At 50.7% G+C, this 19,183-nt stretch overlaps 1 protein-coding gene across 3 annotated transcripts; it reads left to right on the top strand.

The window, feature by feature from the left end:
• Nucleotides 1-17,696, top strand: FMO3 (flavin containing dimethylaniline monoxygenase 3). Of its 3 annotated transcripts, none has more exons than XM_036901060.2 (9): nt 1-150; nt 928-1,064; nt 5,559-5,747; nt 6,829-6,991; nt 7,216-7,358; nt 9,696-9,895; nt 12,754-13,109; nt 15,163-15,235; nt 15,889-17,696. In XM_036901060.2, exons 2-9 carry the CDS (start codon nt 933-935, stop codon nt 16,253-16,255), a joined length of 1,623 nt encoding a protein of 540 aa, XP_036756955.1. In that variant the 5' UTR covers nt 1-150; nt 928-932; the 3' UTR covers nt 16,256-17,696. The 3 variants fall into 3 exon arrangements, with proteins under 3 accessions (XP_036756955.1, XP_036756974.1, XP_036756964.1); XM_036901079.2 differs by having other exon boundaries at nt 12,754-13,099; nt 15,889-16,087; XM_036901069.2 differs by lacking the exon at nt 1-150 and adding an exon at nt 229-513.
• The last annotated feature ends 1,487 nt before the right edge of the window (nt 17,697-19,183 follow it).

Below are 19,183 nucleotides of genomic sequence, written 5' to 3'. Positions count from 1 at the left end.
AGGGACCACGAGATGAGGCCCCTTTAAGGCAGCCCCTCCCACTTCCCAGAGATCCCCTCCGGAGTATTGGTTCAGGGAAAGCACCGTAGTGCACACGGTCCGCAGCACCCAGACAGGACCTACCCACACGGGAGGGAAGGCAGCAGAAAGGTAGGGACCCGCAGGGACGCCCTAGTAATGGCCGAGAGGGAGGCGGTGGGCCGGGAGGGGGAGAGGGGGGCTCAATGAGTCAGGACAAAAGAGCTTTTCTCCGAGAATTAAGGAGCTTGAGTCTATCTTCGAGCCTACTTCTCTGCATACCTCTGTGGCTTTTGTCTACAAAGAAAAGACCGATGGACAAAGCAGACAGAGAAGTAATAGGAGGGCCTGAAGATACTGTCAAGAACAGGAAAAGATGAAAAAATGCAATTTTTTTTAAGAGAATGAAAGTTAGGGGTGGCAGCTGCCTGGAAGAAGTCATTTCAATATAAAGAGGCATTTCTTCTTAATTGAGAAGGTGCAGAAGATTGTCGGGTGTGGAAAGGGGTGTGTTTTTGTTATGCGTGTTGTACACACACGTAAACACACTCTTCGGCCTCATTCCTGCGTACATACACGTGTGGGGCTAGGCGTGTGTATGTGTTTTTTAGTTGTGAAGTTCCTTTTCTTTCTCTATTCACTGTCTGGTAGAAAGTAAAGGACAAAAGTCCACCCAGATTCTTCGCTTTTGGAAAGCGGACTGTGAACAAGTGGCTGCTTTGGGGGAACAAAACATTCTTTCAGGAATCAGCAATGGAAAATTCATTAGATGACTAAGAGGGGTTCTGATCTATTTTTTCTAAGTGTTGCTGTCTTGGTGCAAAAGTTGTTTTTCTTAAGCCAAAGAGTGATGAAAAACTGAGTTTTCAGCAGTAGGGCTGCTGGACACGCTGTCTGGGCTTCCCACAGGCGACATGGGGAAGCGTGTGGCCATCGTGGGGGCCGGCGTCAGCGGCCTGGCCGCCATCCGCAGCTGCCTGGAGGAGGGCCTGGAGCCCACCTGCTTCGAGCGGGGCGAGGACGTCGGGGGGCTGTGGAGGTTCTCGGTGAGTGGCCGTCCCTGCGGGGGAGCGGGAAGTGGGTGGGCACGTGGTGCTGGGGCACAGCCAGCCAGGCAGTTCCCAGCCTTTGTAGCCGGGGGGCCTGCCAGGCACGGCCCCAGGAGCAGGTTGGAAAGAGAATCCGGGGTCAGCCGAGCAGCAAGGAGCCCAAGGGCGACGCGGAGGTGACCACCCCCGGAGACCATTCAGGGGCTCCTGGGTCCAGAGCCCGGCTCGCAAGTCTGTAGCACAGCCAGGCGAGCTCCTCGCTCGAAGCCCTGTGGCTCCCCCCTTCTTCTCTTGAGGTGCCCTTTGAGGGGATCAGACCACAGGTTCAAGGTCTCAGATACTGCGTTTAGACTTGCAGAAAGCATCTAATTAGCAAGACAGCCACAGGAGGAGGCCTGGAGTGGACGCACTGATCCGAAGCCCTTCAGTGTCCCCTGTGTCCGTGCATTTATGACAGGGGCCCTGTCACTGGGCACGCACCACACACCCTTCTACCACTCCTGGGGTTGCCTGGCAGGCTCCCCAGCCATGGGGCTTCCCTGTGCCCCGCCAGCATCTCCATCCTTAGGAACACCGCCTGGCTGAGCCTACTTCCACCTGTCTCCTTCCCCGTCTTCTGATAGCCTCTTAACATATAGGCAAAGTTAGGAAGATCAATACCCCTTTTAAGCCACCATTTCCTCCTCTAATGAAAATTTAGTATTATATCTTATGTAATAAGCTTGTGTTTAAGGAGACCCTCTGTGACAGCCCATTAAACGTTTAAAGATGAGAAGCATTAGTATTCTCTAGGCTGCCAGGAACCCTTGGACTCCAGGCAGCTTGTGTAACGCCATGGAGCCTGGTGTCCCTGGAACATGTTAACAGGGCTTCAGGTCAGCGCCCTGGCAATGCTTGTTGAGCACTTTCTATATGCCAAACACATTCCCCCATTTAATCTGCATAATAATTCTCTAAGCCAGGTATGAGGTTGTCCCTTTTACAAATGAATCTGAAGCTTAATAAAAAAAGGAAAACAATTGGTAAATGGTGAAGACTAGCCCGCAGTCCAAGGGGCCTGTCTCTCCAGCCTGAGCTTGTAAGTCCTTTGTGCCACCGAGTGCCCTTCCTGCAGGTGGTCTGCTGAGCCGGCAGGTCCTCCACTCGGTGATCTTACCCACCTCTGTATTCAAACTTACTTTGCAAACATTGCTGAGGCAGATACTGACTGTAAAGGTTTTGAGAGCAGCTGCAGTCTTGCTGCCTGAGGGAGGCTTTAAACTTTGAACCTGGCACCACAGACTGAAACCACTGGGCTGCAAACAGGCGTTACTGCCCTGAAGGCAAGAGGAAGACCAGCCCCGGGGCTGAAGCCCTAGGACTCAGTCTGCTGCTCTCAGGCCTCGAAACCCGATGAGATTTACAGGCTGGACTTCAGGGTGCCTGGCAGGGGGCTCCTGCCTTCCACGTTCCCTTTCGGAAGGAGAATATCAGTAACTGGAGTCCTCTGCCTGCCCCGTCGTATTTTGGAAGAAGACAACTGGTGTTCTAGTTTCACAGGCTCATGGATGGAGAGGAACTTTCTTTTGGGATGGATCCTGCCCAGCGTCTCATCCACACCTGACTTAGATAATTCAGGTGATGAGATATGGGGCTTTTGAGCTGGTGATGCACATGAGCTGCAGTAAATTGGGGCTCTGGACATTGGGGTGCGGTGCATGCATCTTTCACTGGAGACAGATGTGAGGCTTCAGGACCAATGGTGGACTGTGGCAGGCTGAGCAACAGAAAAATGCCCCCAAAAGGTATCAGGTCCTAATCCCTGAAACCTGTAGATGTTCCTAATGAGAAAAATGGATATTTGTAGTTTATGATCAAGAATCTTGACACAATGAAATTCTTCTGGACTGTCTGGGTGGGTCCCAAATGCCTAACATCTACCCTTAAGAGGGACGTGAGGGCAGGGGGACACTCAGAAACAGAAGAGAAAGGCAATGTGGTCACCTCAGCAGACAGGGATCTGAAGATGCTCTGCTAAGACCTTGGAGGTGGGGGAAGAAGCCATCAGACTCCAGAAACTGAAAAAACAAGGGGACTTGATTTGCGTAACTTTACAGATAGTTTCTCTAATGCATCGCCCACGCACTCCCACAGAACTGTGACTCTCCTCTCGATATACTTAAACCCACCAGGCATCCCGCCCGCTGCGTCCATCTCTGAACCATCTTCTAAAGACATTCTTCCATATCGCCTTCCTCTGCTCACCCAGGCCACTGTCACTGGGGTGACCCTGTTTCTGGGGCCCTTACCTGCCTATGATTTAGCTTATTCCCTCGTTTTAGACCATCAGAGCATATTATCCAGTTGTTCTCTGAGGAATCATCCCTGTGAAGTAGGAGACTACAGCCCCTGAATGACTTACGACATCACGTGACCCAGATTCCCATTGGACTAGATTCAGGTTTAGTGCTAGGCTTTCTTCCATCATAAGGCCTGTTGTCACTCACACGTTTGTGTGAGCCGCTTACCCACCTGTTCTGTCCTCCAAAACATTATTGCATCTCTTGCTTGCTTTCACCTTTCCCTCTCTTTTCCCCTTGTGGGTTCATACACCTCTGATACATTTACAGTAATTCTGGTGAGATTTTGAAATAAAGAAGAGTTAAATGTGTACACTTAATCTGTCGAGTTTCATCAGAAGTCTGGGTTACTGCTGCAATCAGAAAAAATAAAGCTGCTTCCATAGGTCAGCAGGCTTTGGCACCTTGCTGCCCAGTTCCCCCAAAATTTGTACTTGCAAATGCAATTATGAACTCTATAGCCATTCTCTTATGAACTGCCTATATGATCAACTTAAAGAATCTATAAATGGGGCTCTGACATGCACTGTAACACTGACAGGACCAGTTAGATGTCTATGGCATTAAGTTCAAAAAGCAGAGCAGTCACAAATGATGTGTTTGACGGGTGCTACAGCTCCTTTCTCAGTAATCACGGGTCTTTGGGAACCTGAGAGAAACCGCAGCCCCTGACCCATGTGATCTCTGCAGCTCTCCTGAAATGCCACTCAGCCCCTCCGTGGCAAGTCTGGTAAACCACCCTGAAGAATCTCAGACAATTTCCACACCCCAGGTGGGAGCACCTGGGGACAGCTAAGTCCAGTTCAGACTGGCTGGGCCCTGGAGAGCTGAGGTCGTCCTCTCTGCGAGCACTGCTTCTGGCCCAGTGTCAACCTCCCCAACCCAGCTCAGCTTCTGATTTCACACAGGGTCTGCTCTCGACATCCCCGGCAACCTGTCCACTATGAGGTCATGTCGATCCCCAGATTCCAGCCTGAAGAATAAAGTTTAGGATTCGGGTGATTCGCCATCACCCCCATCTGCCTTTACTCCCCTTTCTCCTTACCCAGTCCCTGAACTTCAACCTTCCATTTCCCTAAAGCCAGTGCTTTTCAAACTGGAGATTATAATCCAACAGTGTGCTGTGAATAAATTAATGAATCAATCTGTGCTTTTAAATGGAATGGACAGAAAATATCAGAGTGCAACACAAGTGTCTGAATATGATTTCTTTCATAAAAATTGTTTCCATTGTGTGTGTGTGTACTGAGGTGCAATATAAAATATGTTACTAATTATGGATTGTGGTAAAAAATATTTGAAAAACACTATTCTGAACATAACCAAAGTTCTCTCTGACCTAGGTACATAATAAAATATGATTTGATCCACCGGAACAAATTCATAATATGTTAAAGGAGATTTTTTTATTGTAGTAAATTCAAGACAGTAAAGATTTACCATTTAGCCACTTTAAAGTATACAGGTCTGTGGCATTAAGCTCATTCATTGTAGAATCACACCATCATCCATCTCTAGAACTTTGAAAAATCTTCCTAGTCTCTGCCAACTAAATGCTAACTTCCCATTCTCCTTCCCCCAAGCAATCGCCATTCCTCTGTCCCCAGGGGTTGGTGACTCTGAGTACCTCACATAAGAGGACTCACACGGGGTTTGTCTTTTTGTGATGATCATGTTTCATTTAGCATAACATCTTTAAAGGTAAACTGTATCAGAGATTGTATCAGAATTTTTTTTTCTTTTTAAGGCTGCATAATATTCCACTGTGCATATAATACCACATTTTGTTTATCCATCTCCATGAGTTCACACATGGAAATCATGCAAGGTTAAATTTTAGGGAACTATCCATCATTACACTTAAAGGTTTACAGGAATAAAACGATTCTAGTTACATCCTGAAGGGACACAATGAAATTTGAAATTGGTTTCCCCTTAGAAAAGAAGTTAAGAAAGGTATATCCTTCCATACTCTAAGTTCCTTTGATTAGCATCAAATTGTTTAAGTGAGGTTAATTTATGCCTCATCTTACTGAATTTATTTGTGGGTAAGAGCAACTCAGAACAAATGATGGTTATTTGGAACCAGCCCTGACGCTGGTAAGCACAGACATTTACAAGCCCTCTTCCCTTTGAAACTGTGCATTCGCAGGACCACGCAGAAGAGGGCAGGGCCAGCATCTACCGCTCAGTCTTCACAAACTCTTCTAAAGAGATGATGTGTTTCCCGGACTTCCCATTTCCTGACCACTTCCCCAACTTCATGCACCACAGCCAGCTCCAGGAATACATCACTGCATTTGCCAAGGAGAAAAACCTACTGAAATACATACAATTTAAGGTAAGATGTCACCAGAAATTAGTTTTTGGTTTAAATATGGGAAATTCTTCATTTATTCCTTTCAGCATCTTTCTTATTTGTCATCATGTTTAATGTGTGGCCTCTCTGATCCTACACTTAGCGAATGTACATTCTTCTCAAGAATACAAGGAAAACTGATAAAACATGACACATAGCTCTTAGACCAAACTGCCATTAACTTTTATGTAAAATAGCCATGAACTTATCAATTAAAAACTCTTTTTTTTTCTAAGTAACTTATGGGTCAAAGAACCTATTGCAATGGAAACTTAAAACTATTTAGGACTGAATGAAAATTCGCATGCCACATATCAATACCTGTAAGAAGCAAAACCTCCGTGAAAATTATAAGCTTAAATGCCATTCAGTTGTGAATGAATACTTATTGATAACTTACTCCAGTCAGTGTTACAGTCAAAGCAGCATTAATATTACTAGAAGTTCAGATTTTCATGCCCTCCACCAGCCCGGCTGACCCAGAACACCTGGGAATATAGCCCAGAAATCTGTAAAACAAGTTTCCCAAGTAACCCTTAAACACACTAAAATTTGAGAACTTTTGCTCTGAATAAAGACTCTGTCTCTTACCTTAAGATCAGAATAATATTTAATAAGAGTGGCTGAGAAGATAGGTTAGGAGGTAGTTGTTAAATACACCAATTATGTTTTGATTTATATTGAGGAAATTTTGAATTTGTAACATTAGCCTTGATAGTTAAGTATTACTAGTAATAATAGTTATTTTTTCTTTATCAGTTATTATTAAAATTTTGTTTAGCACCCAACACAGGTCCATTTTGCACCATGGTATTACAGTCGGTGAAGCCAGGAGATGGTAACAGATATAATGGCATGAAAATGTATTCCCGTTTATCTGTTCAAAAGCACTGCACTAGACTTTAAGTCAATTTAAAACTGAAAATTAATTAGTTACTAATTATTAATAATAAGTATTTTTCCTGAGCTTCTATTAAGGGTGTTTTTCGTAGTGTTCAATTAGGTGGTTCTCAAATCTGCATGTTAGGATAGAAAAGAAGGCTGCTGTCTGCATCTCTCTTAGACACTTGTATCCAGTGTAACCAAGTGTCATGATTTCTCCGTCACCGGCCGGTGGGATGTTACCACACAGAAGGATGGAAAGAAAGGATCAGCCGTCTTCGATGCTCTGATGGTTTGCTCTGGACACCACGTGTACCCCAGCTTGCCAAAAGAGTCCTTTCCAGGTAAGTCCGAAGTTGAGGCTGCCGTCCACCCATCTGGTGTGAGTGGGTATCTTGATAATGTCTTTTTCTGATATAAAGGACAGATTAAATTAAATATGCTCTATGATAGCTGCCCAGCCAGAGCATTAGGATCCATATTACTTGGCTACATGCACCACAAGCTCAGCTGCAGCACTTTTTAATGGAAATCAAATTGATTCACGTGTCTCCCACTTATCACTCAGGAATAAAGCTTTTTAAAGGGAGTTGCTTCCATAGCCGGGACTACAAGGGGCCAGGAGCTTTTGCGGGGAAGCGAGTCCTGGTGATCGGCCTGGGGAACTCTGGCTGTGACATTGCCACGGAGCTCAGCCACACGGCGGAGCAGGTACCACTGCCCAGTCTGCTAAAGGGACAGAAACAGGGACCATTTGGAAGATGCAATGGGGGGGTGGGGGGGTTCTGTTGTACAAATGCTAAATAGTATTTCATAGCTCGACTTCCCCAGCAACAGGGGGCTTTGAGCAGCCTGGGGTGGCAAAGGAGTGAGGCTGTCTTTCAACAACCTCCTTTAGGACATGTGGAGGCTAATGTGTCTGATTGGTTTCTCTGAGAATTTAGGGTTCAGGGTCACGGTTATGAGTCTGACACTCTTGAGAAAGTCCTTCAGTCCATCCAGATGTCAGTTTTCTTATCAGTAAAATATAAAAATAGATGTGCTTTCTGAGTGAGGTGAGGAGTTAAGGCATCTGGACATGATCCCTGCAGCGTGAAGTTCCGTGCTCACGCGTGCACGCACCCAGCCTCCCTCGGCCACCTCCAGGGGCCTGCTGTGTGCCGGGCCCGGCCTGCCTCCAGGGGCTGGAGGGAGAGTGACCAGCAAACACACAGGACGCTGGCTGTGGAGCTGAGGCCGGTGTAGGAAACAGGCGTTAGTAAGCAAATGCGCAGCTGTCCACTTCTAACCATGCAAGTGCTGGTAAAGATGGAAGTGCAGGCTCCGAGGGTGGGTGACGGGTGGGCTCCGTCAGCAGGGAGGGAAAGTGCTCTCCAGCTGACGATGTTAAGGTGGGAGCTGGAAGTCAAGACAGGGGCCCAGCGTCAGAAGAGGATTCAGGAAGGCTGTGAAGCAGCGTCACTGTTGGGGAAGCTGGGAGATGGTGGCAGGGCCATGGTATGAAAGCACAGTCCCATTTATCTGCTCAAAGCACCACACTAGATGGCACAGAGGTGAGACCACGTACACAGCCTCTCTCCTCAGGGAATGTAAAACCTATCTGAGAAAGTAATCCACCAATACGAAATAAATCGAATGTAACTTTAAGTGTTAAGTTGGAAGTGTAACAACAGTGCAAAGCTGCCCCTGGATACAGGGCAGAAGTGATGCAGGAATGGAAGCTGTTACGGGTCGGCGGGCCGCATAAGGCTGCAGACCTGACGCTGTCCTGGAGGGATGTGCACAGGTCCTGTGGCTGATGGGGCAGCAAAGGGCCACCTTAGGGACAACGGCCCCGGCGACGTGCAGAGTTGGGCTTGAGTGTGTGGATGGTCCGGTGGAATGGGGCTCCTAATCACAGCCTGTGTGACACGTCACAGTGCTCCAGTGCCAGCACCCGAATGTGCTCCTCTGATTGTAGGACGAAAGCAGTCTAGGTTTTGTTAATTTTACAGAAAAGATAGCAGAGGGCTGGGACAGCAACTGTCCTCTTGGAAGTCATGGAGGAAACTGAATCCCTGAGCCGCTGACGGACCGGACGCCAGATCTGACCCAGGGGGCAGAGCAGCCGTAGGAGCTGAGACAGGAAAGCAAGGTCACGTCATGTACTTTGAGGAACTGAGCCACGGGCCAGAGAGTTTGGATTTGTCCATAAATCACAGTTAATCGTTTCAGCTTCTTGAGCTAAGGATGGGCAGGATGAGACCATGGTTCACAGAGGCTCATTCTTTGTGGTACATGTGGGAAAGGCCAGTTTCAGAGATCTCCGGTCCTCCCAAGCTTGTTTTACTTGCTTAGCTTCCCTTGTAAGAAATACTTGGAAATGCCATTACATGTAAAAATTCTTAAAATTAAAAAAAAAACACTCTGAAGAGCTACCGGGTTGGGGACCAGCAGGATGGAAGGGGAAGGGGCCTGTCACCCGCATCGCGAGGGCTTTCATGCTGAGTCGGTCCTCACTCAGAGCTGGTGTGGTGGGTGCCAGCTATCTCCCTTTTACAGGTAAGGAGCCGAACATTCTGGTAGGTAAAGGGACTTGCCCCGTCGCCTCATCAGTGAGGAGCCAGGATGCTTTGGGCCGTGTCTCTGATTCCAAGATTCTTCTCTTCAGGTGGTGGGGGGCGTTTAGGCAGGAATGCCTCTTTGGGGGTCACAGCTGCTGTTTGAGACAATGACCACAGAGAAGCACTAGGGAAATAAGTGTGGAGTTCACTCATTGGCCACCGACCCTGGGAGGATTCCATTACAGCAGGAGGGTTTGCCTGGCAGGGCGGGCCGGGCTGGCTGGCCTCAGCTGCAGGCTGCAGTGCGGGGAGCTGGGGTGCCCTCTGGATGCATACCCCTTAGCAAAGGTCAGGAAGCCCCCTTCTCCTCCCCGTGAAGCTGGGATAGTCCCAAGTTGGGCTGAGAGGCTGGGCCTTCCTACCCCCAGCCCATCAGCAGACCTGAAGGTAGGCCGGGGGCGCCCACGATGGGCACAGCTCCGTGGCTGACCTTGTGTTCTTTAAGGTCATCATCAGTTCCAGAAGTGGCTCCTGGGTGATGAGCCGGGTCTGGGACGATGGCTACCCATGGGACATGATGTCCATCACCCGATTTGAAACCTTCCTCAAGAACACGTTACCCACGGCCATCTCCAACTGGCTTTATGTGAAGCAAATGAACGCGAGATTCAAGCATGAGAACTACGGCCTGATGCCTCTGAATGGGTAAGAATCAGGGTTGAAGGTGATACACCCACTGGCTTTTATTGCAGCACCGACACCCTAACAAATCCCGCAAACAATCGAAGTAGTTTTATGAAGCAGCCGCGTCTCACATTTCAGAGGACAAAGAGCCACTGAGATTAGGGCTGGCTTCCCCCTCCACCAAGGTCCTGGCCAGTTTGCACAGCTGAAGTAACATAACCTCAGGGGTGGGTCCCCGAGGAAGCCACAGTAACGGTCACGCTGCAAACACCCCAGGCTTGCTCAGCAAGCCCCTGACTTGCATCGTCTCTTTCTGCCTTCACCACACAAGGAGGTGGGCTGCATCACAGTCCCTGTTTCAGAGAAGAGAAAATGGAGGTTCCAGGACCTAGAACTTCACTGAAGTCCCACAGCCATGAAGCAGACACAGTTCAGAACACACCGCACTCTGCAGGCCCAGGGCCCTTGCAGCCCCAGCCCCGCGCTGTCGCTCACTGAAAAGAGAGCAAGGCGGGTCTCCCCCGAGCTGTGCCCACCGCTACTCGGCCTGGGGTCTGCAGCCCCTGCTGCCCTCACTGTCTTCTCTGATGGCCCCCAAGCCAGGAACATGATAAGAAGTTACTCCGCCATGCGGGGGAAATGCCTTTTCAAACTGCTTACATCAAAGTCAACTCATTAATGCAGCAAACGTTTACTAAGCACTTGCTGTCTCTGTTATTGCCCCTGTGCACATAGCAGTGAACGTGCAGAAACCCTGTCCTCACGGAACCCACCTCCCAGCAGTGGGAAACAGACGTCAGATAAATGGCAGGAGACAGTGCAGTGCGCGTGGTGTAGGAGACAATAAGGCAGGTAAGGGAAATGGGGAGTGTGGCCAGGGTGACCGAACAGTGCCTCGGAGGTCTCAGCGAGAAGCAGGCTTTAAGCAGACCTCTAACAGACATGAGGAGATGGCCATGAGGCCAGTCCAGCTGGAAGCAGCGAGGACATCACCTCCACAGGGACATGCTGGGCATGTCCAGTCACCACATTGGGCTTCTCTTTAGAGCAAAGAGGGGGGCACAGAGCAGATGCACCCAGACCTCAAACTAGCCAGGGGGCGCTGGGCCTGTGGGCCATGGCTAGGACTCGGCTTTCCCGAGTGGGGGTGGAAGCCAGAGCAGGTTGAAAGGCTGTTGTCAAAATCCAGGTGAGAGGGATGGTGGCTTGTGCTTGGATCACTAGCAGCACTCATGCACAGGCGGTCAGATTCGGAGTATAGTTTGAAGGTACACCCAGACAGGTTCTCCTGTTAGATCAGATAACAGACATGGGAACAGGAAGGGGTCAAGGGTGCCTTTCAGACTTCTGATGTGAGCAAGGGTCAAGGATGGCGATGACATTTACTGAGCTGGGGAAAGCCCCAGGAGGAGCTGAAGTTTACGCATGTCACACTGGACGTGCTTCTCTGACATCCGCCTAGGGGAAGGCTGAGCAGCAGTGGGACAGAAGACAGATTCGAGCTGTGCGTGAAAAAGGTGGGCTTGTCAGATGCAGATGGCGCCTCAGGAATGCACCTAGATGGCGCCTCTTGGAGAATGAGTGGAGGTGGAGGAGACAGAAGGGAGAAGGTGAGTCCTAGGGCACAGCGTGCTTAGCGGTCAGAAGGATTCAAAAGGGACTCTGAGACAGAGAAGCCAGGTAGGCAGGAAAGGCATCGAGACAGACGACCTGGAAACAAGAGGATGACAGCATATCAAGGAGGCAACATCAGCTCTGCCAACGCTCTGCAGCAGCGGGTGGAATGAGGAGGGAGTGGATCCCTGGAGAGGGGCTCGGAGCCGCTGGCAGCCTGAGCAGAAGCCCGAGGCAGCAATGGGAGCCACGGGGGTGGCGGAAGCCCGTGCGGCTGGTTTAAGATGAACGGCAGGCCCTGGCCCAGTCGATTCCAGCTTCCCTCTGACCAGGATCCCATCCACTCCGGCTGTCCCATCGGGTTCCTGCCCCACGGACTCTGCTCTCTCTGTCTCGGCTCCCTGGTCACACAAGGGCAAAGCCTTTCCTTCAGCAGTATTCGCATCACGCCTGTGTCGGGATGTGTCTGCGCTCACCAGAGACGTTACTGCGTGACCCATAATCGAAGCTCTCCTTCGTCTCCCACCGAGCACAGAGCCAGGCCGCTGGGCCCTCTCGGGGCCTCACATACACCCCTGGTCCCCACCCCCTGACTGGAGCCTCGCCTCTGGGACTCCCCCTGGGGTGCCACCTTCCCACCTGTGGCCTCCTTCCTCCTTTGGACCCTCTTCCATCACAAGGACCCCTCCTGAGTGCCCTGTATCGAGATAGTGGCTTACATTTAGGCGCTGTCTATATGCCAGGCTATGCCAAATTCTTTATACTGTGTAGTCTCCCAGTGGCCTGACGTATGTATGACATCACTGCTACTCCAGATGAGAAAGATGGGGCACTGGAAACTAAGAAACCTTAATTTGACCAAGGTTGACAGTTAATAAGCCACAAAGGATAAAGTTCTAATATCCAGGCATTCTGGCTGTAGGGTTTTCCCGTTATAGGCTTTAACAGGCGATAGGGTCTGCCTTCCTGTTCTCAGGTTTGGGGAGACATCTGTGGACGAGAGAAAGATCACAGGAAACAGGAGCATCAGCAAAGGGTGACTCCTGTCACTTCACAATGTCGCCTTACAACAGTTTTGTCCTTTGACCATTCCGGTGATGCTTCATGACACAGAAAAAAACCACAGAGGTTTTCTCCTTCCTCATTAATGAATACCATTAAGTATGTTAATTATTATAAATAACTACTAATGCTCATTAACTTTTATGCACCAACAAAACAAAGAGGAGATGCTGTTCTAGCGGTTGCCTCTGTTTCCCGCGCAGAGCCCTGAGGAAGGAGCCCGTCTTCAACGACGAGCTGCCGTCCCGCATACTGTGCGGCGCTGTGTCCGTCAGGCCCAACGTGAGAGAGTTCACGGAGACGGCCGCCGTGTTCGAGGACGGCACCGTGTTTGAGGGCATCGACGCTGTCATCTTTGCCACGGGCTACAATTTTGCTTACCCGTTCCTCGATGACTCCATCATCAAGAGCAGGAACAACGAGGTCACCTTGTTCAAAGGCGTCTTCCCCCCCCACATGGAGAAGCCGACCTTGGCTGTGATTGGCTTTGTCCAGTCCCTTGGGGCTGCCATCCCCACTGCTGACCTGCAGGCTCGCTGGGCTGCAAAGGTAATAAAGGGTAAGTGGACCGAGAGCTCGTTGGTGGTGAGACGGAGGCCAATGAGAGTGCCTTTGAGTTCTTGTGGAGACCGTGATCCTGACAAGGGACACCTCCAGGTCCACCCAGTTCTGAGATTCTATAATTCCATATTTTTGGTACATGTTTTATAAGCATTTAAGAACATACCACATTGGACTATTCCACGCAATCATACAAGATATAATTTGAGGGGTCCCTCATGGAGCTGTCAGTTACCCCAGATCATTCATTAAACCTGGAGACACCAGAGCCATTGGTCTTAAGTGCGTGACAACTTTATAAAATTATGATCAAAACTCAACAGTATGATGTTGCTTGAAAGGCTAATGGAAGATGTTTCCAAGCCAATAACCAACCAACTTCAACCACCCATAGTCCAAGAACCTTAGAGCACAGGAAAGGCAGTGGGGCCCCTGCTCCGTCCCGCCTGCCCTGTGTCGGATGAGGACATGGAGGAGATCTTGGGAGGAAGGGCGTAGGGGTGCAGATGACCCACTGGTAATGCAGAGGATGCTGAGTCCCTGCATTTAGAAAGAAAGAGGAGACAGCAAGCCTGGCTGGGGTCGGACAGGAAGGCAGGCAGCACCTTGAGCGACGGGCACTGGGCTCAGCCCATGCCCAGGTTGGAACGCAGGCCCAGATGAGGCACACAGAGATGCCAAGGTTTAATGGCAAATGTGGTTGACCCCTCAGGTATAAATCTTCCGGGTGAGGGAGCCTAGCAGGGCTGCTTCCTCTGAAGCCCCATCTCAGGCTTCCAGTGCCACCTTGACTTGCTGGATTGAAATGCCCTTCCTTTGTATGGGAGGTTGTGCATCCTGAGCCACCTCTCACCACATCACTGCAGCCCGTCCTGTCAGGGTCCCCCAGGTCGCTTTCACTCTGTCGCCAGGCAGAGAAGTGTTGTGGGGTGACGCTGCTCATTCAGGCACCAGCCAGGAACATGATGGCACAAAACTCCCCCCAGGAAGTGTGAGCTCAGGGTTCAGGCTGGGGGCGGCTGGCATTAGAGTGCAGGACACTAACTCTGTGAGGACAAAGGATGTAAGCCGGGCTCTGAAGAAAGGAGATGAGGGGGAGACCCAACCAGTGGGGAATCGATGTACAAGGCTAAGGTTCGGCCCCAGGGGGAAGGGGAGTCAAGGCAAGCAGCCCAGTTTGGGGTCCGGGATGCCAAGACGAGCAGCCAGTGGCTGCAGCTGGGGTCTGCTGAGCACAGCCTTCCTCCCGATCTGCTCAAGGACAGGACGGGCTCTGAGCTCTGCAAGAGGCCCCCCCCACTTCAGGGGCCGCTCCGGTGACCCTGCCCCCGAGGACATGGGGAACAGGGGTCAGGCGAGTCGCTGTAGGACTTGAGCAACCGGATCTGGGCTGTTCAGCTCTGTCCAAGGCGACTGCCAGAGAAACCACCCGAGCTTTGAAATCTCTCTGGGCACAAACACATGTTTTGGTCTGAGTTTCAGAGAACTCTGTAAACCTGTGCCAGAATAAGCTGGAATCATGGGGCCCCCGGGTCCTGGGGACTTGAGCTGGATCACAACCCCATCCAGCTGCCGGTGGTCTGGGGAGACACTCAGAGCTTCACTGAATTCCGTATCATCTGCTAGAATTCCCTTTTCTAGCAAAACAGATTAATTTCCTACAAATCCTTTTCCCTTAAATCTTAAAAAAGCATTGCCAATTAACCTTAGGCTATAATTAGATAACATTCTTAAACACACAGCTGAGGGATTAGAATGTAATCCCCGAAGCTGATTTTAAGCATTTAATAGCTGGTTTAAGAGCAAAAGTACAAAGAGAAAGCGCTGCGTGAAGCGCTGCGTGGGTGATGATCCTAAATCACTGTGACCGGGGGTCAGTTCTGAGAAGCCTGGGAACAAGGGTGTTTGTCTCAAAATGACCACCTGCCCATTTGCCCAAGACTTCACTGTGCTGGACAGGGACAGAAGCATCGGGGGCACTGATGTGATTCACCACTCATTAGTAAGAAGAAAAATTACTTAATTAACTATTAGGTCTTTCTCTTGTTTAGGAACTTGCACTTTGCCTTCTGTGAAAGACATGATGGCCAATATTGATAAAACAATGGAGAAAAAGTTCAAATGGTAAGAGCACCTATATAAAGGGGGTCTAGGATTTACTTGGGAAAATCAGAATTTGCGAACACTTGGAACTGTTTTCGTCTTAAGTGGTCCTGAGTGAGGTCCTTAGGGTGACAGCTGTGAGCTAAATTCACCACGCGACACCTATTTATCAAGGATCTCCCTCGCCCCTGACGTGGTGCCGAGTCCTGCTCTGACTCTCCCTGCCTCCTGCAGATGTCTCAGAAAGGAGACCCCAGGAGATGAGAAGTCAGCAGAGTTTGGGAGCATGGGGATGGACTTCTGCTTTCTAGCCCAATAATCCTCTGAGATGCAGGAGGATGACTTCAAGCAGGCAGATGAAATGACTCGGGAAATGAGGGGCGGTCAGGACCACTAGCCACCTCTGTCGGTGATTTGCTCAGCAGCCGTGACCTGAGTGAGGGGCCATGTGCCCCCTTGTAGGTGGGGGTAAAATGCCTGTCTCAGGGTTGGGGCGTGCCCGAATGAGGTGCGTCTGCAAATTCTTTGGAGAAAACTACAAAGTCCAGGAGAAATGAGGCTAGGTCCCTCCCAACCCAAGGGGCTGTGTTGCTCCCACTGATAGGTAGGCGCTGGGCATCTCCTGGCTCCTGGGGCCTCCATTCCCCCGGTGATGTCCCCACCCCCACCTGCAGGTTCGGCAGCAGCGAGACCATCCAGATGGACTATATCAGTTACATGGACGAGCTCACCTCCTTCATCGGGGCCAAGCCCAGCCTCCCGTGGCTGTTGCTCACGGATCCCAGGCTGGCCCTGCAGTTCCTCTTTGGCCCCTGCAGCCCTTACCACTTCAGGCTGGTGGGCCCCGGCAAGTGGCCAGGAGCAAGAAACGCCATCCTGAGCCAGTGGGACCGCACACTGGCGCCCATGAGGACGCGCGCGGTTGGGACCCCTTGGACGCCCGGCCTGCACGGCCGCTCCACCAGGCTCCTGGCTGCTCTTCTGCTGGCTGGCGCTGCCCTCCTTGTGTTGACCACATTGGCATTCCCTGCGGGATTCTGAAAGCCACTGGCCTGCCTGAGAGGAACATGGCTATTTAAAGATTAAGACCTTCAGCCAACTGCTTCCCCACTCCAGGCACACATCAGTACAGCAGGTGACCCCCTGGCTTGTGGACGATCCCCTTTGGGGGGGTCACGCCGTGATATGAGGGGAGCACCGACCATTGCTTTATCGGTTCCATGAACATTTCGTGATCGGAAACATGCTCTTATCTCTAACCTAAGCTACCCCTGAAACATTTTAATGTGATTCCTTATCTCCTTTAGACAGTGTGTGAAAGACGGACTTCACTCCAAACGAGCAGATTGAGCAGAATGGTTATAATGGATATTCTCAGGTCCTGACAAACGATGGGCAGGGTCCAGGGAGAGGCTGTCCATTCTATTCCACTTCTGTTTTATGCCACGTCCTCCAGACCACCCCTCCTGCTCCCCAGCCAGGAGTCACAGCATGAGACCTGGTCTACAGGGAGCGTCAGCAAGAAGTGGCTCATCTTACATTCTCAGTAAGGAGACAAGCTTCCCAACAGGCAGGGGCAAGAACAGTATTATAACAATAACAAGGACCATATTGAGTAGAGCATCATGTACACATTTTAGCTGAAAGGAAAATGTGTTTAAAAATTAAATATTTAGGTATTTACCCTAAGAATGCAGCAGCTTAGTTTGAAAAAGACAGATGCACTCCTATGTTTATCGCAGCACTATTTACAATAGCCAAGAAATGGAAGCAACCTAAGTGTCCATCAGTAGATGAATGGATAAAGAAGATGTGGTACATACACACAATGGAATACTATTCAGCCATAAGAAGAAAAGAAATCCTACCATTTGCAACAACATGGATGGAGCTAGAGGGTATTATGCTCAGTGAAGTAAGCCAGGCGGAGAAAGACAAGTACCAAATGATTTCACTCATATGTGGAGTATAAGAACACAGAAAAAACTGAAGGAACAAACCAGCAGCAGAATCACAGAACCCAAGAATGGACTAACAGTTACCAAAGGGAAAGGGACTGGGGAGGATGGATGGGAAGGGAGGGATAAGGGTGGGAAAAAAGAAAGGGGGCCTTACAATTAGCATGTATAATGTGGGGGGGCATGGGGAGGGCTGTGCAACACAGAGCAGACAAGTAGTGATTCTACAGCATCTTACTGCGCTGATGGACAGTGACTGTAATGGGGTTTGTCGGGGGGACATGGTGAAGGGGAGAGCCTAGTAAACATAATGTTCCTCATGTAATTGTAGATTAATGATACCAAAATTAAAAAAAAAAGAGAGAGAACCAAAAAAAAAAATTTTCAAATATTTAGCCAAAGATGTGACCAAAGTCCAACACTAACCACCCCTACAGAGTGAACTGAGGCACCACAATAAATCTGTAACTGCATTTTTAGAAGTATTATTGCATTGTATAATTAAAATTTTGGTAATTAAACCATTTAAAGTCTGACATCATGGAGCAGACAAAGCAATCCATCTGCTTCCTCGGCCACTGGAGGGCCCTGGGATTGTCACACACCTTCATCCACCTTCCCTCCTAACTAGGGATGGTGCAGCACCAAGATACACACGTGGGCAGGGAGAGACCACTTCTTTTCTCTTCTACTTTCTTCTTTTCTTTTAATTCTCTTTTTGTTTTTAATCTTTGGAGCTAAGATTTACCCTGGATGTTGCTGTACACAATTTAGAGGTGTCAGTTCCATTGTGCTGAGCCCATGACACAGGGCTCCACAGGGCCCCTGGGGGCAAGCTGCCCAGGGTCTGGAGCAGGCACAGGGCTCATGTGGCAAGTGGGGCAGAGGAGCGCAGCCCGATTTCCAAGTCTGGCAGAGAAAGTGCAGCCACAGGCTGAGGGGCAGGGTGTGCACCCTGGCGTTAAGGGACCAGGCGTGGGCAGGCAGTGCCAAGTGGAACCCAGGCTCGTCAGACCAGGGCTGGCATGAAAATGAGGCTTCCCTGGACAAGGGGAGGGGTCCCGCCCCTGCCTTCAGGTGCCCAGCTCCCCTCCAGGTAGCCAGGGCCTCCTCTTGCCTGACTGAGTGGCCGCTGCTCAGCCATTTGTCATGACACCTTGTCACTGAAGAAGAATTGCAGGGAGGTGGGGCTGAGTCTTCTCCCAGATGCCTCCTCCGTCCTGGGCTCAGGCAGGGCTGAATGGACGGCCCTCAAGCATGCCCGAGGGCCTGCTCTTCACCATGTTGGACACACGAGGCCCACCCTCCCTCTCTCTTCCCATCAAGCAAGGACGTGACAACATATGTCGTTCACTGGATCCTGGTCAGAGATTCCAGGGCGACCAACCAGGGCGTCTCCTTGGTACTGAGCAGATGGCAGGGCCTGATCTCCTGAGACGTGGCCCAGCCAGGAGGGGAGGGGCCCTGATGGCTGCTCGGCCGGTGCCCAGCCAGGGCGGTCCAGTCCCCCGCTCCTGTGGCCCCCGACCCTAAGCCCCCAAGACCTCGGCCTCCAGCAAGTCCCCGGATCTTCTTCGCTCCCTGGACCACCCTCTGTCCCTGGCTCAGGGTCAGCCGGGCGCAGCGGCGCAGAAAGACGGACAGGCTGGGCCTGAGCCCCCACGAGGGCGGGAGGGTGACGGACAGAAGCCCAGGGCTTCGGCAATCACAGCCAGCCGAGGCTCCAGCAGCAGCTGAGAGGCCCCAAGACTCCCGTGGGCTCCCGGAAAATAAAACAACGAGACTTGTGAGCTTTGAGCGGCCCGGGAAACCTCCCCGCAGCCCCACGTGCCTTGCAATCAATCACCTCGACTGCTTCCCGCACTTTGCTGCAAGGGCCGCAGTAACTCCAGACCCCCAGATCCGAGTCTGCTGCCCAGGGCGGCAGGCATCAGGCAGCCTGTTCGTGCAGCCTCTGCTCTGGCCGCCATTCAGAGCGCAAACCGCCAACGGCAGGGAAGCGGGGATCCGA

The sequence above is a fragment of the Manis pentadactyla genome, chromosome 19 (assembly GCF_030020395.1).
Source record: "Manis pentadactyla isolate mManPen7 chromosome 19, mManPen7.hap1, whole genome shotgun sequence".
NCBI classification, from domain to species: domain Eukaryota; kingdom Metazoa; phylum Chordata; class Mammalia; order Pholidota; family Manidae; genus Manis; species Manis pentadactyla.
Note: the sequence above shows the minus strand (reverse complement) of the source record. Positions and strands in the feature narration are given on the sequence as shown.

What these genes read in the sequence shown, in the direction of transcription:
- FMO3 (XM_036901060.2), top strand. Translation starts at nt 933, where the DNA reads ATGGGGAAGCGTGTGGCCATCGTGGGGGCCGGCGTCAGCGGCCTGGCC. An exon ending in TCAGCCACACGGCGGAGCAG is followed by an intron (nt 7,359 to 9,695) that starts GTACCACTGCCC and finishes GTGTTCTTTAAG; the next exon opens with GTCATCATCAGTTCCAGAAG. An exon ending in GGCCTGATGCCTCTGAATGG is followed by an intron (nt 9,896 to 12,753) that starts GTAAGAATCAGG and finishes TTTCCCGCGCAG; the next exon opens with AGCCCTGAGGAAGGAGCCCG.